The 25,289-nt window shown below is 40.7% G+C and overlaps 1 protein-coding gene across 5 annotated transcripts in view; it reads right to left on the bottom strand.

The window, feature by feature from the left end:
• Positions 1-4,740: 4,740 nt before the first annotated feature.
• The window catches only part of TRIM9 (tripartite motif containing 9), a 107,401-nt gene continuing 86,852 nt past the window's right edge, over positions 4,741-25,289 (bottom strand). The window contains exons 8-13 of one of the 5 annotated variants that reach the window (XM_056134399.1): positions 14,431-14,619; positions 11,970-12,011; positions 11,534-11,557; positions 10,432-10,735; positions 7,555-7,717; positions 4,742-5,158 (exon numbers count right to left, since the gene is read on the bottom strand). In XM_056134399.1, coding sequence (XP_055990374.1) covers positions 5,096-5,158; positions 7,555-7,717; positions 10,432-10,735; positions 11,534-11,557; positions 11,970-12,011; positions 14,431-14,619 — 785 coding nt within the window. In that variant the 3' untranslated portion in view covers positions 4,742-5,095. Of the gene's footprint in view, positions 5,159-7,554; positions 7,718-10,431; positions 10,736-11,533; positions 11,558-11,969; positions 12,012-14,430; positions 14,620-25,289 lie in introns of all 5 variants that reach the window. The other 4 variants (XM_056134400.1, XM_056134401.1, XM_056134402.1 and 1 more) reach the window with 4 other exon arrangements.

Genomic DNA, 25,289 nt, shown 5'->3' with positions numbered 1-25,289 from the left:
TGTCTTCCCCTGGGGGAGAGGAAGCAAACTAAAATCTTTCCATTGACTAAGAAACTAGAGAGGGTGGAAAGAAAGGGTGAATTCAGGTCCTTGATAGTCTGGGTCTTAGATTTTTCTGTGAAGGAAGTAGAGATGTGGAGAGGGAGGCTAGCCTGGCGACTCCCCATTATGTCCTGTGCCCTGAAATGAGCAGTTGTGACTTTTAGTGGAATTGCTGTCCCATGCCTTCTTCCCCACTCTCTCAGTCTTCCTCTGCATACCTTTTCTTATCAGTGGGGCAGATAATCTAAAGAACATATACTTATGTTTCTGTGAATTTCACTTGGTGCTTCCTTTTTCTGATTTGTTTTTTATTTTGGGCCACACCCAACCATGCTCAGGGCTTATTCCTGGCTCTGTGCTAAGATATGACTTCAGGGGACAATATGTGGTGTCAGAGATTGGTCCAGTGTTGACAGTGAGCAAGGCAACCACCCTTCCTGCTCTTCTATCACTACCTCTAGATGCTTCCACTGTTCACTTACACAATACCTCACATTCTACAAAAATCTGGTTCTTCAGGTTAATATGAGATTCAGGTAGTTTTAGTCACGTGGGACATATTTTATCATGTGCAAAATTCCCAAAACACCAGTCTCAAAGAAATAGGAGGCACAAATATTTGACTTTATCTAGGTTTCTTTCTTAATTTTTTTTCCTTTTGGGTCACTACCAGCAACACACAGGGGTAACTCCTGGCTCTGCACTCAGGAATTACTCCTGGCGGTGCTCAGGGGACCATATGGGATGCTGGGAATCGAACCTGGGTTGGCCACATGCAAGGCAAACGCACCACGCTCTGTGCTATTGCTCCAGCTCCTATTTAGGTTTCTTTAACAAACTCATATAATTATAGAATAGATTTTGTTTTTGTTTAATGGCTGGAATTTTCTTGATTTATAATCAGAAATCCCAAGTCAACCCTAACTTTCTTTCATTCTTTCTTTCTTTCTATTTCTTCATTCTTATTTATTTATTTATTTATTTTTCTGTCCTGGGCACTGAATCCTGGGCCTCACATGTAGAAGGCAAGTTTTTCTTTTTAAACTTTTCATTTAATCACTGTGAGATAGACCCTTACAACGCTCTTCATAATTGGATTTCAGTCATACAATATTCTAACACCCACCCCTCCACCAGTGTACATTTCTCAGTACCAGTGTCCCCAGGTTCCCTCCCATAACCCCCAACCCTCCACCCTCTGCCTGCCTCTATGGCAGGCAAGAAGGCAAGTTTTTGATGGCTGATATATCACCAGTCTCACAAGCCCACGCCTCCCATTTTTTTTTAACCACTGCACTGGATGGATGGGTGAAAGATTAATGCACACATTATAGGGCAGAGAACAAGAGTCTTATTTTCAGAAAATAGGATGATTTCTTGCAAATCACTTCACCATTCCTATGAGGAAATACCAAGAATCAGAGTTTCATTAACTTTAGTGTAGAAGAGTGAAAAATAGCTCAAGCATGCTGCCAGGCAGTGAACAGAAGAACAGAAAGCCAAAGGAGATATGGGGTCAATAGAGGAGGAAGAAGAAAGGGTGAGGAGAGGAAGTGCCTGAAACCAGGACAGTTGCAGAGCAGAAAGCAGGACCTTTAAATATAAAGCAGGACGGTTTTCTTTAAATATAAAGCAAAGGCTATTGACTGAAAAAGGCAAATAACCTTCTTTTTATGGCTTACTTCATTTAATATGTTTTCCAGTTCCATCCATGTAGCCACAAATTGTATGATTTCATCATTCCTCACAACTACATAGTATTCCATTGTGTATATATACCATGTCATCATGATCCATTGATCTATTATTGGTCATCTAGGTTGATTCCAAATTTTAGTTATTGTACTGAGTTCTGTAGTGAATATGGTGTGCATATGTAATTTTGAATGAATGATTTTCTCTCGTGGCTACAGATACCCAGGTTATGTTCCTGGCTATATTCCACTCAAAAGTGGAATTGCTGGGTCATGTGGGAGCTCAATTCTGAGTTTATTGATACCTTTCATACTGTTTTCCATAGGGGTTGGACCAAAAAATATTCCCACTAGCAGTGAATGAGGGCTCCTTTTCCACCACATCTCCACCAACTGAGATTGCTCCCAGTATTTTGAATATTTGCCATTTTTACTGGTTTAAGATGATATCTCATTGTTGTCTTGATCTGTATTTCCCTAATAATAAGTGATGATGAGCATTTTTTCGTGTAAGGCTGAATAAGAAGGATAAACATAGGATGATATCACTGGTATGCAGTATTCAGAATAATTAGATGAGGAAATGCAGTGTTTTAGAAGGGATACACCCACATCAATCTTGGCTTTAGAGTATATGGAGGAGACAGAAAGGAAGAGTAGATGGGAGGAGGATAAGAGACAGAGAAGAAGCAATGGGGACCAGGTCAGGGGATTAAGGTACAAAGGTGGTGTTAAGGAATGATAGAGCCAAATATCCAAACCATGGAGTCAACAACACTAGTATCAAGAGACCTAAACTTTAACTACAGAAACTAAGAAATATGTCTAGCAAGAGGGCAGGCTGGAGTGGGGGCAGGAAGGATATGAGAGGGAACCTGGGAACATTGACACTTGTGGTGGGATTGGTACTACAATATCATATGTCTCAAATTCAGCTATAACTTTGTAAATCACAGTGTTTTAATAAAAAAGTTCAAAGAGAATGTGTAAGGGATTAATCATGTAATTATTTAAAGACAGTTTTGTTTTGTAGTCATTTTGAGACAGGACAAAGGAACCAGGTATGGAATTGGTGAGACTTTGCAGAACTAGTGTGTGAAGTTTGGAGGAGCAAGTTTGTTCTTGATATCTGGAGGCTGACCTCGAATAGCACCAAATCATGCCTGTTTCATGCAGTGTTAAAAACAGGGAGGTAAGTACCATGGGAGACAGTGCAGGGGAGGATGTTTGGGGGAGATTGGGATTTTAAGCTTTGAGGTGCTTTCTAGCACCAAGTGCTGAAGAAATTGTGTTTTGAACACGTGGAAGTGTCAGTCCCCAACGAGCAAAAAGCAAGACACTCTAAAGAGACAGATGATGTGCTCTCATAAAAATCATTTATTGGCACACCAGAAATATCAGTTTTTTTCTAGTATAGTAGCTATATGCATCTATCATTGCAATTAAGTGTAAGCTATGTGTTACAAGTCACTGGAAATCTAATTAGCTGGATGAGGTTACAAGAATAACTATGAGTCTACAGCGGCCCAGCCATCGACTCTCATGGGAGGGTAAATCAAATATTAAACGAGTGTTGCCCTGCAACAGTTTCCCTGTAGCCAAGAAAAACCCGGACAGACATACACAGGATAGCACCCCTTCAATAAATTAGGTACATTAAACTAGAAAAACACTGTAGCCGATGGGGGAGAACTGAAATTATTATTCACTATTTACATCTATTACATTTCATCTGAATTATAACTGGTTTATTTTTCTCATCCTTCTTTGCCCTTTTTATTTGTTGTGTTTCCCCAACTGGTGAATTTCTTAGCTCATCAGCAACTATAAAGACAACTATGTTGAACCTTTTTCTAGGTCCTACCTTTTCTAAAACTTCATGTCAAACTAAGCATCTGAAGAGAAACTTATATAAGTCTATCTCTATATAGAAGTAATAAGTATGATTATTCTGCTATCAGGTTAGCAATGACATACAAGTTCAGTTTTTCCCAAACATTGAATTATTCCCGGAAGTTAGGTAGTGGATGGCAGCAGGACTGATGGAGTGTTCATTTATCATGGGCCCAGAGAGGAGACGTGAAAACAAACACATTTGTCCTGAGAACATGAATGCTTGTGGACTGCACCTGAAGATCCCTCAGGAATGAGAAGGGATCTTCTTTCCCTGGCCAGTGTTTCCCCCATTCCCCACCACATCCATTTTTAAGGCTTAGTATCACTGCAGCATTATTAAATAAGAATGCTGACATCAATACTACCAAAGGAGGGCTCGGTGGTGAATAGCAGCAGGTACCATAATTAAAATAGCACGGTGGAAAGGCATTGAGTAGATACATTTCTAGCAATGTGGCTAGAACATGTGGATTTTTAGCATCCTGCAAGGGGATCTGAAAGATCTTGCTATTTAGCCTCTTTGGCCCTTATTTATTTCCTTCCCAGAACTTAAAAAAATATAATTTGTAATTCTTTTATTTTTGGTATGTTCAACTACATGAATATAAGTTCCAGGAAGGCCAAGTCTACTTCTGTATTTGTTCACCACTGTGTCTCTTGTGCCTAGAACAGTGCCTGGTCCATAGCAGGTTCTCGAGAAATAAAAAACAAACAACCAACCACAACGATGTTTTCTGAAAAAAGGAACCATCTTGTTAAGTCCCCTGGTCTGCCTGTATCTTGAGATGCAGGCATCCCACTTCATCTAGTAGCTGGGGCTGCAGCAAGAGAACCTGGCTCCAGGAGCCTGCTGTGTGCCTTCCTGCAGCCCTGGGCTGGTATTTTTGTTCATCACTGCTTTAGTACAACTGCCAACGCTATGTTCACTCCGACGGCAGTCTAAGATCAATTTTGTGGACCTAAAGTTGCAGGAGAGGTCACAGGGCGAGACCTTTCTGGGAGGTAAGCTCCAATTTCAATCCTTTCCTACCCCTCCTAATAATTTCTTCGCTTCAAAGAAAGCATGAGCAAGGTTATCTGGAGAATTTTCCCATGGCAGTGCCAGTTCAGGTCAGTCACCCCCCAAAAAATCATGATCAGAAAAAACAAACCAACCAAAGAGAACTCACCAACATCAAAAATTAAGGTCAAGAAAAGCGACATGGGGGAATGGCGATGCTGTGACGTGTGGGCTGTCTGGGTCCTTTGTTGGTGAGAGTGGCTGAAGGTGGAAGAGAACATGGGCATTACAGTGGTGGAGGGGAGGGAGGGGGCGGGCTGAGCTGGGGGTGTGAGGCTATGGAGCACCAGCTTATCTCTCCACTTCCTCTGGTCAGCTCCTGGCACCCTGTGCAGGGCTGAGCTCCCCGCTGCCCTCTCAGCTGGAGGAAGGCCAGGCCGCTGGTGCCTCCACAGTAGCAGCCTTAGGCTATGGACGCTCTGCTGGAATAGAAGTCTGGGACCGGCAGTCCCGTGTGGAGCGTGACCTGCAGTGAAGGAAGAGGCTGTTAGGTCCAGAGACAGCGCAGGAGGGTCTCCTCTTTCCCTTACTCCTGAGAAGCAGATTCATTCAATTCCTTTTAAACAACAGTTCTGCTAAGATGCTCAAGAGAACACTGATGGAAGTGTGTTGTGTTGTGAAGCCACGTATCCTGATTAGACTTGATAATATGATTCTCATTCATCTGCCTCTTTTAAGGATTGTGGGGAGTCTGTGCTCCTCATGACCGAATCACACTGCCTGTGTGCACACAGCAAAGTTGGCCACACTGACCTCTGCTGAATTCATGAACAGAGATTAGAAAAACAAAAACAATGAAAATTACTCTTTCTTTGTAACTCATCCACCGCTTCTTCCAGCTAAGATATACTTTTCATTTGGGGATTACATAGGGGTTTGCTGATGATGTGTCCTTCCATTATTCACTCTTTGTCCAACCCCAAATGCCTCAGTGGGCTACATAAACAAGGCTAGTAGGACCATTTCATATGGTCCAGTCATTTTGCCCTTTCTTGTCCAGTCTTGCCCAGTATTTTTGCTTTGGCTCTGTGCTCAGAGATCACTCCTGACAGTGTTCAAAGGAACATACAGTGCTGAACACTGGGTTTAGCCATAATCAAGGCAAGTGCCTTAGCCTTTATACTATCTCTGGTCCTCTAAACTCTCTCTCTCTCTCTCTCTCTCTCTCTCTCTCTCTCTCTCTCTATGTGATTTGTGGGCAGTCATACCCGGAGGTGCTAGAGATTAAACCCAGGGCTTCCCCCATGCAAGCCTGTGCTCTCCCACTAAGCCATATTCTCTGCCATAACAGAGTCTCTGACAAAAGATACTTAGAATAACCTGGGAACTCTTCAAGAGGCTAGATACAATTGAAGATGTGTGAAGTGTTGAGATTTTTTGGAGACTGACTTCTGAGCCATTTCTGGTTTTCTATTTTCCTGTGCAGAGGCTGAACTGTGATATTAAGTTTTGGCCTCCCAGCAGTCCCAGTCTCACTGCAGGAGGAGGGAAGTGCAGAGGGCACCGAATTGCAATCATTGCTACTGCGCAAACTGATAAACAACACTGAGGGTGGGTTTTTTTGTTTTTGCTTTTGCTTTTGGTTTGAAGAGCTCCTGAGGCTGATTCTGAACAGCTCAAAAGGCAGCTGCAGTATTTTATTCTCAGCCCCTATCTCAGATAAGAATGCCATTTACTGAATAAAGTCGAGCAGCTCAAAAGGGAAGTGATCATTGTATAATTGAAACCCAAGCACAAAATTTGTAAGTCTACAACTGTACTTCATGGTGTCTCACTAATAAAAATTAAAAAAATAAATAAAGAGGGAAGTGAATGCCCACATTCTGATAGAGGCGGCAGGGTCTGCTCTCTCCCCCACCGACCTCTCTACCCAGCTCTCCTGAATGAAGCCATTCAGGTCTACGAACTCTGCTTCAGCTCATCTCTGCCTGAAAGAGCTAGCCACAGCTCACTACTTCAGCCCCTTCAAAGTTCAGCCCCTGGGATCCCAATAAGCCTTCCTACACTGACTCCCCAATCTAAGGCCTCAACTGCCATTCCAACCATATACTCTGAAACCCTCATCCTCCCAGGGTCTTTCCTACTTTTCTTTTATCACCTTTCATCACATAATACTTAATGGGTAGCAATCATGCTTATCACTCTTGTAACTACAATGTATGCATAAAGAGGGAAAGGCTTGTTCTCTGTTGCTCTATCCTAAATATGTATATTAGCACCTGACCTGTTTAAGACATCTGGTAAAGATATGAATAAAAGAGAACTTGCTGTTTTCTTCCTACAAGAGTCCCAAGTACCTAGCTCATGGGCAGGTTTTCCTAACACCAAGCAGACATGTGTAAGAATGCAGAGAAGATGCTAGGTCTCTTTTGACAATGGTGTTAACACTTGAGTCCTGTACTGCCACTTCTCAGGCTCATGTAGAACGGGGCATAAGTCAGCCCATTTGTTTTCATGTCAGCTGCTTCAAGAGCTTCAATTTCTCCTGGAGATGAATGTAGGACTCTGGTGGCCAATCCTTAGCAAAGCACAGAGAGAGTTGCAGATTCCCACCTGTGATTGTTTAGAGTATTTCCAAGCATTGAGAGGCGCATGGGGCCATGGAGGTGACTGAGACTATGCCCTATGTGTGGAAGGCCCTCAGTTCTGTCCCTGGCACCTTATACCCCCCCCCCCACTCTCAGCCCCTCTGGGTGTGGCATCCACCACAACAACATCAACAACAACAAAGAGAGCTCAGATGGGTTTACAGTAATCTCATTTGCTAATGCAGAGCCCCCTCCTTCCTCCTTTGCTCCAGGTCTTCATCTGGACCAGTGGCTTCCCTTGGGGATTGGTGATGCTCAGGCAGCCTCAACTTACCTGCACATTCCTGTTCAGGCTGACCGCGGGGAAGAACATACCCTCCACGTTCTCAAATGCTATGGGGCCTTGCTGCTCATCATTGATGAAAAAGGTCAAGGTTTTCCTATTTAGGTCAAGAAGGACCCCGATGGTGGCTCCCTTGGTGATCCCTCCTTCTGTTCTGTGAGGAAAGAAGACAACTGGGCTTCACTGGCCTGTTATTAGTTTTGCAGCTCCTCCTTATGCACGGTAAAATCAGGTTTCTCAACCCATTCAAGACGATTGTCTTCCCCCAACTCCCACCCCAGGAACTGTTTGGAATAGATTTTTCCCACACACAACATTCAAATGCCACAGATATACAATATATATCTTTTTATGTGATTGTATGTATATCTGTGATATGATATATATACATACGTATACAGATATTGATATATATATATGAGTAAAAGTTTTTGCTCATTTCCACCCCTGCCCAAACCAATTTTCAGTCCCTGGAGGGTGAGGGAAAAGTACTGCCACATGTTGAGAGGTACAAGTTTAACCACACTGCTCTGCTATTGCTGAGAGTGAGATTGTTCACAGGGTTTTCTATTCAAATCCAGCAGTAGAAAAAAAGAGTATTAAAGACATAAAAATGGGGCTGGAGCAATAGTTCAGCAGATTTGCCTTACACATGGCTGACCTGGGTTCTATCCCTAGCACTCAATATAGTTCCCAGGCCTGCCAGGAGTGATCCCTGGGTGCAGAGCCAGCAATAAGCTCTAAGAACTGCCAGGGTGGTCCGCAAGCCAAATAATAACTACAATAATAAATAATAATGACAAAAAGGTTGACTTTGGATGATTGGAGCTCTGCCTATATCTACCGTGCTGGTTTTGCACAAATGGTATGAATTCAACATCATTAAATCTAAAATGACTTCATTTGAACATGACTATTAAGTATTATCTAAGCTAAAATGGAAAAATATGCAGCAAAAAGTGGCTTGGGAACTTATGTCAACAGCAAAATTCATTTCAGAAAAATGGTAATTTGGGATCCACTGCACTTAAGTTAAGAAGATGGAGATTCTCTCTAAAATGACAACAGTGAAGAAGAGTCTCCCTGTCAAGGGAAGTGATTCTACTGTAGGAGCAGGAGTGATTTTAGAGCACCTGCATTCAAATACAATCACACAGAGAATTGTGCCATACAATTCAGTGGACAATTTCACAAACTCATTCGGGCATGGGGGCTAAGATCTGTGCCTCTGCCCCTCTTTGCTTTCTAGCAGTACTGAACCTCATCTCAGCAGAGCAAAGAGACTTCAGTGTGGTTCCCCCCAAGCCCAGCATGCATAGCACAGACACAGCTGCTAGGTTTCAGATGGCGACTTGTTAACTCACAGCTTTAACAGGGACAGCATGACATGCAGTTTGCATGCAAGCAGGTGTGTTCAGAATGTGTTTCTCTGCCTAGTGTGGCACTTGTGTTAACCTTTACTCCTCTGGACCCAATAAAGAGCCTAAGAGGAAAAAGTAAGCATAGTACCTGGGTGTGGGCATCAGAAACCTAGTGACAGAGGATTTCCACAACTGTAAGTCCCAGAGGATCTTGGGTTGCTGGCAGGTTGAAACTAGTGCTCACTTCAAGTGCTGGGGCCTGATCTTCATCTGCACTGTGTTATGGAAGACAGTGCAAATAACAATGGGCATAGGGAGTGAAAGCCTGAAAAGCCTCCTGGCTAGTGATGCGACAGTGATGGGTTAAAGGGGGTGCCCCTTTACTGACACTACCTGACTTCTTTTCCTTTGAATCTGATTATCCCTACTGAAAAATAGGGGCCTCCCCAGCAGTGTGTTCCAGCGACCCACAGGCAGCTGTGATGGTTGGCCCTGAGGTGCATGTTCCATGCTCAACCCTCGGATTCAATTTGCGCCAACGGTCCTGGGGGCCACCAGAGTCATAGGTAGCAAATTTGGAGCTGGGGTTATACAGTGCTGGGGGTCCAATGCAGGGCCTCAAACATGCCAGGCAAGCACTTTGAACTAAGTCCTAGACCCTTCTGTTTTTCTTTTTCAGAGACACCAATGAGAATTTTGTAAAGTCAAGAATAAAGTGAACCATGTCTGTGAAAGACACTTCTTTATTTAGGAAATTTGAGGAAGAAAGGAAAAGCACAAATCAGATGAAAAAGAAAGTCTGGCACAAATGTGGGTAAAATTGTCTCAGCTTTGTGGTAGAGGAAAACTTTGGAGATGAGGTGTGCAGAACTTGACCAAGAGTAAGAAAATTCTTCAAGTACAAAGCTATGCAGATTGTTTGATATCCATAATATATAGCTTAATAAAGCCTTCAGTTCTGAGTAGTGGTAGTGATAATAGTCATAGTAACAAGACAACTGCTTCTATTCTCCGGTGCCTCTGATGTTAAGCATCCTTGCATTTCTGATTTAATTTTGAGGACCACCCAGCATGGACAAATATTATTCTTATTTGGAAGCTCAGGAAACAGAGGTTCAAAAATAAAAAAAATACCCAAAGTAACTTGTCCAAACTTGTTTTTCTGGTCAGTTGTATGTTTGGGTTTCAGAACCCTGGAATGTTTCTCTATAATGGAAAAGCATGGGGGTTCCTAGTTCATGCCTCTCGGTTCAATGCAAAAAAAAAAAAACAACGAAAAACTAAGCAGGCAAAAATGAATGTTTCTCCCCAACAAAATCCAACAAAACAACAACCAAAAACCCAGCAGATGTACTCAGCTAAGAAGAGTAGAATTCCTGTGCTACTTAATGGAGGCCGCTTATCCAGCTTCTGGAATGGTGTCTGTTTAATAGGTCTTTGAATTGGGGCTCTCATTCTTGACCAGAAGCCAACGTGAAGATGGCTTGGTTTGGGGGCTGCAGGGTACCTGTTGGTGTGCGAGTTGTTGTGCATGAACCAGCTCCGGTTATTGTCCACATACATTGCCCAAGCTTTGTCGTCCTTCCCTAACATCACATCCTTCATCACGTCCATGCGAGCCACGCCAAAGGCAGGGTCAGGGTGGTTGTCGTAGCGATCCACGGTGAGCTCCCAGTAGTGGACACCCTTGGAGAAGCCTGTCTTCCCCAGCACTACCCGGTCATCGTAGCTGCTGCAGGTCACGGTCAAGTTGTCATTGGAGAGGATGATGTCAGAATGCGCCGAGCCAGGGTCGAAGGCAAACCAGGCCACTGGGGGAGAAGAGAAGTGAAGGGGGTTATGAGAAGGGCCCTGGCAGCTCACACCATCCCTTGCTCCTGGTCAGAGGAGGAGCACTGCGCTCTGGTTCATGCTGTCATGCAGGGAGGAGATGTCCTGGGCCCTGCAGGGACTCTGAGTGAGCAGACAGGGGCACGTCCAGTGAGCTGGTGTTCTCTGCACTTCACAGATGAAGGACATGAGACCATTTCAGCAGAGGTTACACTGCACTTCCCAACCGGGTGATCCGGGAGTGAAGTGGCATCGGTTTTGAAAGACCCAAGTCCATTCACCTGGAAAACTGGCAGAATAGTACACCAGAGACGAAGAGGGGTGTGCTAAGAGGTCTGTATAACCTGAGGTGGGTTTGCAAGTCCTAGATGAAGGAGGGATAAAACACACCGAGCAGAACCAGGAATGTGGCAGAAACACTCATATCTAGTTTTTGTAATATTTCCTCAACGCTGTTGAAAGCTTGAAGCTGCAAAGTCATCAGTAATATAAGCTTGTTTTCATGAGTTTGACTTGCATGTCAGATAGATGGCTTCCTTTTTAGGGCTAAATAATACTTGGCTTATTGCTCCTAAAACAGGTGAAATATTTTGCTGGAGTGGTAGATGTTTTGAATGTTGGGTGCAGGGACAGTAACTTCTATGCGCGTATTGCTATGCTCCAGGTCCTACCAATAGCCACACTCCCGAGAGATGAAGATGCTGATTCACTGAACCTGTGTGTCACCATGCATGCACTTTGGTCTTTGCTATTTGTAACAAAATAAGGTTATTCCATACCTGCCAACAGCTTTTTAATGTCAACTGTTGTCATTCCAAATGAAAGGCATAGGAGAAAGAAATAGGAAGCAAAATTGACATTGATAAGAAAAAAAAAAGTCTCTGCCTTGATGAATATCAAAAAGGGGGTCAACTTAAAATGCCACATACACTACAGCGATTTGCCGTATTGGTACCTCTATTGAGGACCCATAAAGAGTACTTTGCATGAATGCATAAGGAAATTGGGAAACAAGTCTTCTTTGTGGTACACAATTGAAACATACATGTGTCTTTTTCAGTTTTCTAAGAATTTCAGAAACTATTATAATGGGGTTTGAATGACAAATAGACAAGTTTATTGACATAAAATAAACTGCTGCCATTTATTTTGTGAAGGAAGTTGAGCATACCAATCATACAAGTCAAAGATAATGATTACAGTAGGTATACTTGCCTAATTGAGAGTATGGTGCAGATTGTGTCTCAAAATTGCATCCTATAAAGAAATACTACACATCAAAGCTATGAAACAATGACTGAGGGATAAAAATTATTTTTATACATGTAAAATCACCAACTAAATCTAATCACCAGAAGCCTGATTCATGAAAAAACAAAGCCCTGATCATGTCAGTTTACTTTGCTGGTAAAATTTACTTCTCTGCTCTTGCAGTTTAATAATCCTTCTTCAATTAATTCTAACTCCTAGACTTAAAATTTTCATCATTTTCTAAGTTCAATCTTTCCCACAAGGTTTCCTATTCAGAAAGGTTGCAATTTTAAAATGATAATTTATCCAATTGACATGTACAATCACTGGATCTTGGTAAAACTCCATTCTACTTCACAATTCTATGCACTTCTAACTCTGGTTATGCCAAGAGGTTTTTGTTGTGATTTGGTCCCAAGTTAAATGATACACAGATAACCAAACATGTTGATAAATACACCTGAAAAATATTAATAATAAGCTATATGTAGTAACCCCCAAATTACTTTAATCACTGTCCTACACGAGTGCTTTTCACCTTAGGGAAGGGTGGTAGATGGTAGGGTAGCAGAGGATTCAGGGATATTAACATCAGCTATGGGATTTTTTCCCCAGTCTCTTGAAGGTTTGGATACTCCTACTTTGCCCATGCAATGATGCATTGGGGTAAAGGAAGCAGTCCAGGCTTAAAATGTACTAAGGTATATGAACTATAATGTACTGTGGGACTCATCTGGAAAAGCCATTCTTGATAAGTGTGGGGGGAGGGAGTAAAGTTTTGCAACTCAGCAAGGCTCTTATCTATTCATTGTTAAAACAACTGAAGGGAAATACATCAATTAAAAATATTTTCAGAAGAACTGAAACAGCAACTTGATACAAAGGACTAATGATTGAAGCAAAACCAAAACTTAAAAAGTATTACCTGAATATTAATTGAAGCATGAAATAATTCACATGTAAAAGAATCATTTTTCAACTAATGACTGATTTTTCTGTTTTACTTCTACCAATTATCACTTCAATTCCCATTGATGGGTTAGAGTGCAACGAATATGAAATACATGGAGTCTATAAACGGAATCTTATATTGAGCATTGAAAATACATTTCTAGAATATGAATAGGGCTTTTACTTTTTTTTAATGAATCATGCTAGGTGCAAATTTGTTTCCAAACAAGTTTTCTGAAACAGTTTTACACTATTTTAAACACACCATTTTACATTTATAGATTCAATGATACAACTAGAACAATGCTGTCAAACACAGCCATCAAATATCCCCAAACCCACATTTTATTTTATTTTGAGACAATATACATTACAAAGACTATAACAATTTTTAGTACATTAGACACAGCAAAAAGAGTTCCATAACAAAGCATGTTTGAAAGCTCATAGTGCACAAGAAAACAATAAGAAACGTAAAAGCACAAAGAAAAACGCCATTTTAACAAGAGTTTGAAGTCCCTGCATCCTTTTTGCACTGTCATGCTGTGGCCTTCTTCATTCCAGAATGTGGGATGAGCAAAAAGAAGAAAATAAAATACCAAAGAAACCTATGGAATGTGAAATGTGAGCCATATGTATCCATGATTACAATATAGTCCTGAAGAGATCAAACGGGTCTGCATCTCAGATCTTTTAAGATTCTATGGGCCAGACAGAGTTCTCTGCACACTAATACGGGTTTAGCTGCTCTGAAATCAGCCTGTCATCATCCACTAGACTGTGGGAAAACTGCAGGAGACCAGACTTTGGGCATTAATAAGGGGTTCTGATTCAACTACTGGTACTCCCGTGACCCTCCTGGCTTGGAAAGAAAAATCAGCCATGAGCACAACCGTCCTACCAGTGAGCACAGGCTTTTGCAGAAAATGCTTTCACTTCCGCTTTGGTTTGTCTGCTTTGTAGGATGCATTCTTCTGTTGGTGTGTTTTGATTTTATTTTTTAAATAAAGATCTCTTGAGTCTATGTTTAATCAGACCACTTTCAGCTGGATGCACTGATCCAGTCTTCCAGACACTGCTGGTTTCCTGGATACAGCAGGACTGCAAACCTCCAAACATAGGCCACCCCCTCCACTCAGCCAAGCACCCGTGCCGTGTGGTGTCACTGCATGTGATGACAGAGAGGGTCATCCATGGTGCTACCAGCTTGTGCAAAAAAAGAACAACTTCATTGATCACTTTCCAATGCCATTAAACATTGACCACAGCTCAATGGTTGGTCCTCACACCATACAAACAAGAACGCCACAATGCTCCATCATCCAAATGCTCCTCATACTGGAAGCAGGTCACAGACACAGATCAGCTCATGGCCCTCTCCAACATACAAGAATGGCAAGAACAAAAACAGGTATTTCAGAGATGCCTTCAAGGCACAAAGATCAAGAGGAAAGGTCAGAGGTGCTCAGCTCACCCGGTGCATTGAGAGACTGTAAAGAGGAATGCAAGCTCAGCTGGTGGGGTGAGGATCTCAAATCAAAGTAGGATCTCCCGGGGAAGCTGGGTTGTAGATTAAGGGTGGAGGAGAAAGGACTCATTCTACGCAGCGGCAATCTTTCCGAAGGCACTGGAAAAGGGGGTGTCTGTTCTTCTGAGTCTGTGTCTAAATGTAAGATCAATGCAAACTAGACATCAGACATCTGCTGCCTCCCCAGGTGCGGTCCCCCCAACACTGCCTTATGGATGCATAGGCACAGACCTCACCCTTCCCAATGGTGTCATGGGCCCTGTGGCGTGGTGCTGGGAGGGCTTTCTTAGCAGATCAGAACCACAAACCATGGGACAACTCTAGCATCTCAGAGACCTGCTTCCATCCCTCCTCCCAGTGTTCCCCACTTACCCCCCCGTCCCAATTTTAGTGGCAGAAAAATAAAGATTTTCTTTTAACTCAGTGAAGTAGTTTTAGAATTCCATTTAGAAACATTGGAGATAAATTTTACCCCTTGATGACCAAGAAATGATTATACTTTTTGGCACCTTCTTCTACTATCTCAGAAATTATCTGTATAACAACATGCTTTCGACTATTTTTATGTAGGAGACAATTGATAAAAAAAATCTTTGCTGATTTTTCCATATTTTCCCCTTTTCCCCGTATCTAAATGGAATATATATACACATACACATACAGATTTATATATGTATATATTTTCCTTTTTTAATGAAATTAGGGCTGAGAGGAAAATATGGCTGAATAAATTATCCTGCCAAAAATTTTAACTATGTTTCTAAATTTTATCACACCCTAGGAATACCACTCAACATTTCTGATTCTTTTATAATAAATATGGTGGGTAGTGGGGAGGTACACTGATGGCAAAATGTCTCTTTTTCTTAGTGGGAAAAAAGGAATTTCATAGCAAGGAGGGCATAATCTTTTAGTTTAATGGAAAAAATTAAATCTAACAACACAATCCTGCCCAACTAAACTTGGTTTCTTTTAGGAAAAACAGATATTTGTAGCTATATTTATATTGAAATTTAAAAAAATTTTTCCAGATACATAATATAATAAAAAGAATAAGAACTCATTAGTTACCTTCTCTTGTTATAGATGGGCTTGTGAGTACTTTCTCTAAATCACTTCTAAAATCTGTTTTCTTTTTTGTCAAACAAAAACTGGTTTTATGTTATACCAAGGTGGTCTGATGAGAAAGGTGGCCTTTTTAAAAAAAACTAATTGGGTACTTCATAGAACTCAGTTTGAGAGAAATGGCTGAAGAAATATACAAATGGTATGATCAGGTAATATCTTATGTCCAAAACCAGTCAAGGAACTTTTTTCTCATTGTTTTTTTGTTTTGGTGGCTAGAGAGTGTTCCTGGGAATATTTATTTTATTTAAATCTGTTAGCATGTTCCTCTGTCATGGATAGGCCCTGATGCTATCAAAATGGCATTTGGGGGAATGTCCAAGAAAAAACAACTGGAATTCAGGTGTGTGAAATATGATCCTAGTTGAAAGTGTGGAATAAGACATCAGAGGGGTTAAATATACTGCAAAGAGTTGGCCTTATTTTCATTTCAGAACTTACAATATTAAAGCTATCTTTTCAAGATTTAGACTCTTCCTAAGGGAAATTTATTGCTTTAAAAAAAGCATAAACCCATATTTCAGAGAAAATAAATTGGTATTTATAAACTTAAGGCTTTATATTTCCCATAAGAATACGTTCAACATTTTCTTCTACCTAAACTTCATGTGATTTGGATAACTAGTCAAGTGTGACTATTGCTTTGCTCAGAAGTGGTAAATCAGAAATTATTTTTGTTAGAATTACATCACAGGGAAATTAGTCTTTTAATTTAATGGGGGAAAAAAAAGAAATCTAACAACACAACCCTGCCTAAGTGAAATGAGTTTCTTTTAGGAAAAATAGGTACTTATAGCTATATTCATATTGAAAAAGTTTTTTATTTTCAGGAATTTGTTTGAAACTTTGTTTTTCTCCTGTCGGTAACTACTCATTAATTGAAAACACAATTGCTTTACAAATTAAGAGAACAAATACAGAAAGCAAAATAATTGTCAGAGACTATTGAACTTTCAAATAATCATGCTAAAATTAGTGAAGAGATGTGTAATGAATCCAGACTTTGAAGAGCATATCAACATTTATCAAGAATTGTACTTACCTTTCTATTCTCAGCACCAAGAGGAAGAATTTAGAGTCAGTGATGACACCACTCAGTGGAGTAAGGGTTGAAAGTAGCTATTTTTTTTTAATGAGAATAAGTTCTTTACTGATACCCCATTTTCCTTTCATTTCTGCCACTCTTGAATCATAGCCTTTATTAAGGCAAATTATTTAATATTCAAGTTCTCTAATTGTTCCATCTGAATTTTCCCTAACTTTGATTTTCATGCTCTTCACTTGAGCATCCTATAGTAATTTTTCTAAGCAGCTCCAGATTTTTTCCACCTACCTTGTTACCAAAGGAATTACCAAAGCAAGAACACTTGATTCTATTCAGGACACATGAGTATTGTCCCTTTATGGCCTTCCTCAAGGATTTGGTCAGTATCTGTAGGTCATCTTTGTCACTTCATATTATCTTGCTCGATTTGCTCGAGCGGGCCCAGTAACGTCTCCATTGGAGACTTTGTTGTTACTGTATTTGGCATATCGAATACTCTCGGTAGCTTGCCGGGCTCTCCGAGAGGGGCGGAGGAATCGAACTCGGGTCGGCCATGTAGACACTTTGTCCATAACATCTGAAGAACAATCCTCAAGATTTCCCTTAAGATCCACTGGCTCACAGAACTCATTGCCTCTGGGAAGTCACTGCAGTTTGTACTTATTATTGCTTATACTGGTCTGAATAGACCTCTCCAGGAAGTCTATGGTACTACTAGGACACAAAAACATCTACAACTTGTTCTTCAAGTATTTAAAGGCAGCCACCAATCCCTTTAAAATCTCTTCTCTGGACTAAACAGAATTTGTTTCCAATATTTCCTTTAATGGTATGAATTGAAGCTCATCATTCTTTACATGCCCCTCTGGATATGTTCAAAGATGTGAAGAACCAAAGTAAATCCTGGGAAAAACATAGCCACACAGCTTTTCATGTGTGTATTCTGTGTAATGCCTGCAGATGGCAGAAAGGCTGTACATCCTATTTCTTCACCAAATTTTAGATATGGAGAGGTTTCTAAGCTATTAATGTTCTATTAGTGAAGACTGAGACGAAAGAGTACATTTTTTTCATTATTGTTTTCTGAGTTCATGATGCAGTTTTCTATCTAGCTAAAACCAGGATAATTATTAGAGAAAGGCAAGTGTCTCCTTAAAAGAGTTTTAAGTTTTCATCCAGTTTTAGCATATGCAGTGCTCCTATTGTTGGGTTAAAGGCTGGAGAGATAGTATAGTGATAGGGCATTTCCTTGAACATGGCTGACCCGAGTTCAATCTTTGACACATCAAATGCTCCCCTGGGTCACGCCAGGAGTGATCCCTGGGTGAAGAGCCAGGAGTAAGCCCTGAATATTACATATGTTTCCAGAAATACAAACAAAAATTAAAAACCAAAAACAACTTGGCAAAAAGTATGGCAGCTGAACACTGATGTGACCTCTCTAGACATGCCTGTAACTGCTAGATGAGGACGGGGCTCATAGCAGGAATGTATCAACACATGCGTTCCATCAATGCTGTCAGTGAGAACAAGTGTTCTCCTGCCCTTTCCTGGACTACTTCCTTCACAATTGGGTTCAGCTGGAGTTTGGAGTAGGGAGCCTCTGTAGAAGTAATAAAACAATATCAATGCAAAGATTGGCTAGAGAGTTATAATTCACTAACATTTGGGTTAGAGCCAAATAAAGAATATTTGGGTAGTATATGCTCATCAATTCACTATCTCTTTGATTTATCTATTAATGAATGAAGGATACCTTCCACATGTTTATGTTAAAACTGAGCAGTTGGGAAAAAGGATGTTGGCAGGAGAACTGATAATAAGAAAAATAATAGTTTAGAAAAATTTCGGGTTCTCTATTACTGATGTTTGTACTTCTGGGGGTAGAATTTTTGACTAATTTCAACAAAGATAGAGTGGTAAAATTTCCTATGGATGTTTTATTGCAGAAAATTTTGAAAATGTGAAATATAGCTTCTGAGATGTTACTTTTGAAATTCAAAGAGGAAAATCAAAGATTCTTTATGACCATGTGTGCTGATTCAACGTTTTCAGTATCTTGGTAGCATTCTTGTTTGTCTTCCTGCATGTAAGTGAACAATTTCCTGATCCAAGCAGCTCTGGGCATGAATCCAAAGAGATGATTGCATTTCAGAGCACAGTAAAGCAGGATGTGTCCTGAAGTACTCTGCACACATACAGAGTTAAATATGTGTTTCAGTGCAATTTAAGCCAGCTGTAAAATAATTTGCTTTTGTTGGGAAGATTTTGAAAGGGACAAAGAAATAATGAAGGTGGCTGAGGTTCCTTAAATGATCTAATAAGTATCCAAAATTATAATTAGGTGCAACTAGTACATAATTTACAACAAACAGTGGTGTTTTAAGCTTTCTTAAGTGTGGCATTAATTGTAGTTGAAAAGTGAGAAACAAATCTGTTTTGAAAAATCTCCTTTAGAAAAGAAAAATGAAAAGCCTCGTATTACCCCTGGGATGCTTGTATGCCGTGTTACCAAGCCATTCACTCCAATGTAGAGTACCATGGGGTTTAAAACAGACTATCCTCTGAAGAACTGAGAAATGTTCTAGTTCAAATAAATATAAAATATTTCAAAGGACTACTGTCCTTCAGAGTGTTGACTCCAAAGTACATCCCTCAAACACCAAACAGACTCTGGGTCCAATATAGACATATGGAAATATTCAGGAAGTTCCCTGGGATATCACATAAGTTGGCAAGATGAAAAGGAACAGTGTTCTGAAAACTATTGTTATGCCTCTCACTTTGAATTTCAAAATCTATCCCATTTTTCCCCTTATGATTTACCTACCTGGAGAAAATGGTCCTGGGAATGCACATTCTTTAAACTATTTCTAGGAAGCTCTATGCTCTGGGTCAAGTAGAGCAAAGCAGAAGCACAGGGAAAATAGCTGCAATGGTAGCAAGGTAGTTAAAAATAATAGCTCTGAATTGTATGGTTTATTATTAGAAAGTTATGTTTTAATAACATTTATAAGAGCTATATCATCTATACACTTCATACATGTATCACTCTTTAAAAATAGCTGTAATGTGTTATATCAGTTTTTTTCTTTCTTTCTTTCTTTTTGATTTTTCAGCCACACACAGCCATACTCAGGACTGACTTCTGTCTCTTCCTTCAGGAATCACTGTGATGGGTCTTGGGGAACCATATGGGGTGCCAGAGATTGAACGTGGGTCAGCATCCTATCTGCTGTGCTATCACTTAGGTCCTCCTTTCTGCGATTATTTTATCAACTCTATTCTGTTAAGTGCTGAATTTTTGGTTTTGCAGAAATCTTTAAAATGTGTTAAGAATATTAAACCAGAGGTGAGGAGGGAGGGGAGAATTAACTCAAAGGGCAGGAGAACTTTGCATGCAGAAGGCTGGGTTACAGGTCCAGCACCACTTGGTCTCCCAAGAATTGCCTGGAGAACCCCTGAATATTAATGTGGAAGTAGCTCCTGAGCACTGTTTTGTGTAACTCCCAAACAAAATAATTTTTAAGGAGGACAGAGGTATCTGTTGTTGGTACATTGCACCTCTGAAATAGTTAACAGATTTCAGTGATAATTTTTTTATAAGGACCCCACCCCATCCAGTGGTCCTGGCAGAGATGGCGTGGGTGTCTGGGACTACTCCCGAGAGATGCTCAGACTGAAGGTTTGGTGCAGAATCCTGAAGGGCACTGTTTATGATGCACCCAGAGGTTCGAGGCCTCACCAGGAACACGTGTGGTAGTGCTGGAGGCAAAATGAGGTACTGGGAATTTAATTGTTTTAAACCTGTGTTCTACTACCAGAGTCATATACATGGTCTTTTCAGTGGTAATTTTGAATTGAGAAATCACAAAAGTCAAAGGTACTTATAGCAAAGTACTTAGGATATCTTCTCTAAGCCCATAGTTATAGACAAAAAAAATCTCCTCAAAACAAGTCCAGAGAGATTAAGGGGTACATCCAAGTCATTTCATCAACTGAACGAGGCAGGATAGGGGACCAGGCAAAATCAGATCTTGGGGTGGTGGACAAGCCCACTGAGGCTCATTTCGAACACTTTTGGAAATGTTCAAAAGGTAAGGTTTTTGCCATAGGTTAAGGGGGACATTACTGTGGGCCCCACAGTGTCTAAGGTTTGTACAGATGACTAAAATCATTCTCCAAAATCTGAACTATATTAGTCACCTATTCTTCTTCTCTAAATACTGTAGGTTATGGGATCAAAAGGCAAATGCATCATCTTCTCCTTTGGAATTTTGGCCATAGGGAGTGAGTGACCTGCTGTTCTATTGACTTGAAATCAGGTTCCTCAATAAATCAGGATTTAAGAATGCAGTACTGGACTGGGGCAACAGCTCAGTGGTAGAGCACAAGTCTTATGTGTATGAGGCCCTGCTTTCAATTTCTGATAACACAAAATGAAAAACACCCAAACACCGTACTTCAAGTATGGAATAGTTGTGCTTATTCTAAACACTGTAAAATATCTGCAAAGAGATTTTGTAGAGCTACATTTGATGATATGTTTATCTGTGCCACTTAGTATTTTTTCAGTTATTTTCTTTGATGAGTGAGAGAACAGAGCTACCACATAGAGTGGGGGAGTATGGCAGAGCATCTCTTGGGCGGAAGTCACGTCATCTTTCTGAATAACACCTCTGCGTTCCCTTTTAGAAAGCAATTTCTAAGATTTGATTTCAAGACTCCCAGTTCTTTGATTGCCATATAGAAAGACTTGGAGGCGGAACAATGGAATTTACAATCTTATCAAAGCCGATTCTCTTAAAAAATCACTGATGACCACTTTTCCTCAGAGTTGAGATCTTGTGAATAAAGAGCTGCTTTCTACCTGAGAAGAGCCCTGGGTTCCAAACCTCTTTGGGTAGTGTCTTTTAAGAACCTTAAAGGTGTCGCTTGAACCGGTTAAGAGCATCTACTGGCACCACTCGGGGAGAAGAGCCCTCTAGGTGACACAGGGCTGGGGGAGGTAGGGGAAACACAGAGCAGTGAAAAAAGGATGGAAACCAAGGCGGTGCTTGGCTGGTATGCCACAAATGCCAGCTGCTTCTAACCTCCTTCTGAAAACAGGAATGCTCTTTTCAACTAAACAAACAGGGTTCTTTGAATGCTAAGGTCCTATTTTTGGTGTCTGATTAAACACATGAGGCAGCTATGCAATGCTGCTTCATTGTAACAAGTTTTCTGGTACTGAGCAGACAAATGGGACCATCTCCTCTTCCCTCCCTTTATTTTATTTAACTATTTATTGAGATTTGGGCCACACACAGCAGTTCTCAGGGTTTACTCCTGGCTCTGTTCTCAGGGATCATTTCTGGCTAACTCAGGGGATCATATGGGGTTCTGGGAATAGAACCCAGGTCGCCCATGTGCAAGGCAAGTGCTCTAAACAGCAATGTGCTATTTATTCAGCTCCATTTCCCCTTCCTTTAGACAGTGCAAACATCCCTGTTCCAGTGCCAACTCCCAGGGGCAGTGCATTGGGCAGGGAGGGCTGGAAAGCTCAGTCTGACATGTGAAATTCTCAGAGGCTGCTTTACTGTATCTAGAAGGAGACAACAGGAGAGCACAAAGTACAGTGGGTAGGGCATTTACCTTGCATGTGGACAATCCAAGTTCAATCCCTGGCACCCCATATGTCCCATGAGCACCATCAGGAGTGATCCCTGAGTGTAGAGCCAGTAATAAGTCCTGAACAGTGCCGGGTTTGGCCCATCACATACACATACATACACACACACACATGCACATACACACATGAATGGAATAATAATGATGGTTATAGCAAGAATAATTTCCTCTTTAGAATATTGGAGGCAGCATAAGCACCTGTCCCTTCTTTCGGTGTCTGTTATTATCCTCAGAATTTATGAATTTACTTTATAAAACAAAAAGTACTCTAAAGATGCCTGAAAGACCTTGAGATGGGTAAATTATCCCGCGTTATCCAGGGAATTGCAAATAAAAGGGACACAGGAGGATCAGAGTCAGAAAGAGTGTGGATCCAAGTACAGTAGAGAAAAGGGACAGGAAGATTGCTTTACAGCTGGAAGCCTGTCTCATGAGCTGGGAGAGAAGGCGGCTGGGACAGAGAAGGATCATTAAGTCAATGATGGCTGGGAGGATCGTCGGGTTGGAGATGTGTGCTGAAAGTAGATAAAGGACCAAACATGATGGCTTCTCAGGTTTCTGTATTGCAAACCATAATGCCCCAAAGTAGAGAGAGAGAAAGGGGGCAATTGTCTTACATAGAGGCAGGGGTAGGGATGGGATGGGGGAACACTGGTGGTGGAAAATGTACTCTGTTGGAGGAATGAGTGTTTGATCATTGTATGACTGAAACTCAAACATGAAAGCTTTGTAACTATATCTCACAGTTATCCAGTAGATAAACAAATAAATAAATCCTAAATAAAAGCATCTGTCATTTGCCCCTTAATTCATATTCTTATAAAACCAAATGTCACTTTTAAAATGGTTTTAAAAAAAGAAGAGTGTGGAGGATGCTTTGCTGTTGGCTTTGAAAATGGAGGAAAGGGCCAAGAACCAAGGAAGATACAAGGTTTCTAGAAGCTAGAAAAGGAAAGAGAACAAATTCTATCTTCTAATGACTGAAGGAATGTAACCCTGTTCACACCTCACTGTCAGCATAAGTGAATTCTCCTTAGCATTTTATTTTATTCTGTCTTTTATAATCAAATCTATAATCTATTCTATATTCCAGAGCTAGAAGGCAATACATTTGTGTTGTTTTCAGTTACTAAATTTGTGGTAGCCTGTCACAGTTGCAGATTACAGACTAAATCTGGGACATGCAGCAACAGACATGAAGAGAGGGTTGAACCTTGGCAAGGGGGCACAGAGGTGTAGTCTGAATCCCTATAATTATCTTAGGGTGAGTCAAAAATTTCCTATTTCCCCCCACACCCCAGAGAATCTTATGGTGAAATGGAATAGTTATTTCTACAATTCTTTCTTTGTATTTAGTATTCTAAAAATAGTTGTTGGCTCTTATTGGCTCTTATTTCTCCTAGAATTTTTTTCATATACAATGAAGAAAGTTCTCAGAAGTTTGAGTTTGAACCAAAACAAAACTGGGTTTTTCTAATTTCATGTTATGACCTCCTAACTCACTGATACATATCACCAAGGATTTGAAATAAAATCAATATATTGACTTTTAAATGTATTAAAATCTTTTTCAAACATGTTATATACTTTGTGACTTTTAAACTCAGATCATATTATCTTAGACAGAATGCTCTTTTGATTTTCGTTTTTTATTTTTTTCATTTACCTCTTAGACTCACTGTTGGAAACCATCTTCACTCACTTCATATCAATCTTCTTTCATTTATCTAATGTGATGCCTATAGTCTATTGTGCTTTTGCAAAAATGCATATGAACTCAGCAGAAGTGTCTCAGGGGCTCTGAGGGCATGGCACAGAAGCATCTATGTCTGTCCTGTTTCCTTTCCAATCATCATCAGTGACTTCTTGATTATAAGATGACCAGATTGCTGAATGGATAGCTTAGTTCTAGAGAGGTGAGGTGGAGGACTAGGTTTAGGTTTTCTGAGCCAGTGCTGAGAAATTCAGGAGCAGGAGGAGCAATGGCTGTGGCAGGGTCCTGCATCATGCATGTCTGTGACCCTGGGTCCCAGCTCAAAGTCTAACAAAATTAAGATATTCAACAAATGTTTTCGAGTAAAGGAATTTTACCTTTCCTAAGCAGCTGAGGGCAGATTTTGAATTGTATGCTTTATACACATCTTTTTGCCTTGCATATATTCTCTCTTATCTGAGAAGTTTTCCCTCTTTAGATCTTGTTCATTTCCCCTGCTATATGCTGTATCTTATTTAATGCAGCTATTAGATGAAAAACCATCGGAATATCATTTCTGTTGGAAATATTAGTTCAAAAAGCCTTTTTTAAGGGCTGGTGTACATGTTTTGCATTCTTCAGGCCCTGAGTTCAATCCCCAGAACCACATGGTTCCCCAAATATCTTTGGAGTGGCCTTGGTACCCCCCACTCCAGTACCACCTGATATAGATCTGATGGTCCCCTGCATCTCTGGATCCAAGCAGCACCCCGTTGTTTCTAATCAAGCACCTAATCATCAGGTTCACTGCTGCCATACCAAGTATAGGCTAGATCAGGGTTTCTTAAACTTTTTCCTCTCATAACCCTTTTACATCCCAAGAAAATTTTTATGTGGTCTGGATATATAGCCATACAAAATAGATATATAAATCAAACATTTACTGATATTAAATCTTAGATAAATTTATTTAAAAACAACTCCCTCATTCAATTACATGATCCCATGTAGGGTCAAGATCCACAGTTTAAGAAACCAAGATCTAGATTAGCTCCAGGTCCCTAAGCATTTCTGGGGAGACCGCCCCCTCTCAACCCTTCGTTTGGAACCACTTTTTTTTGTTTCTGTTTTTTGAGCCAGCAGTGCTCAGCCTTACTGCTGGCAGGCTCGGTGGACCATATGGGGTGCTGAAGATTGAATGCTGGGGATAGAACCCTAGTTGGCCACATGCAAGGCAGGTGCCCTGCATGCTGTACTTTCCCTCCATTTCCA

This window comes from Sorex fumeus, unplaced genomic scaffold (assembly GCF_029834395.1).
Source record: "Sorex fumeus unplaced genomic scaffold, SorFum_2.1 ptg000098l, whole genome shotgun sequence".
In the NCBI taxonomy this organism is placed as follows: Eukaryota; Metazoa; Chordata; class Mammalia; order Eulipotyphla; family Soricidae; genus Sorex; species Sorex fumeus.
This window is presented reverse-complemented; position numbering and strand designations above follow the sequence as displayed.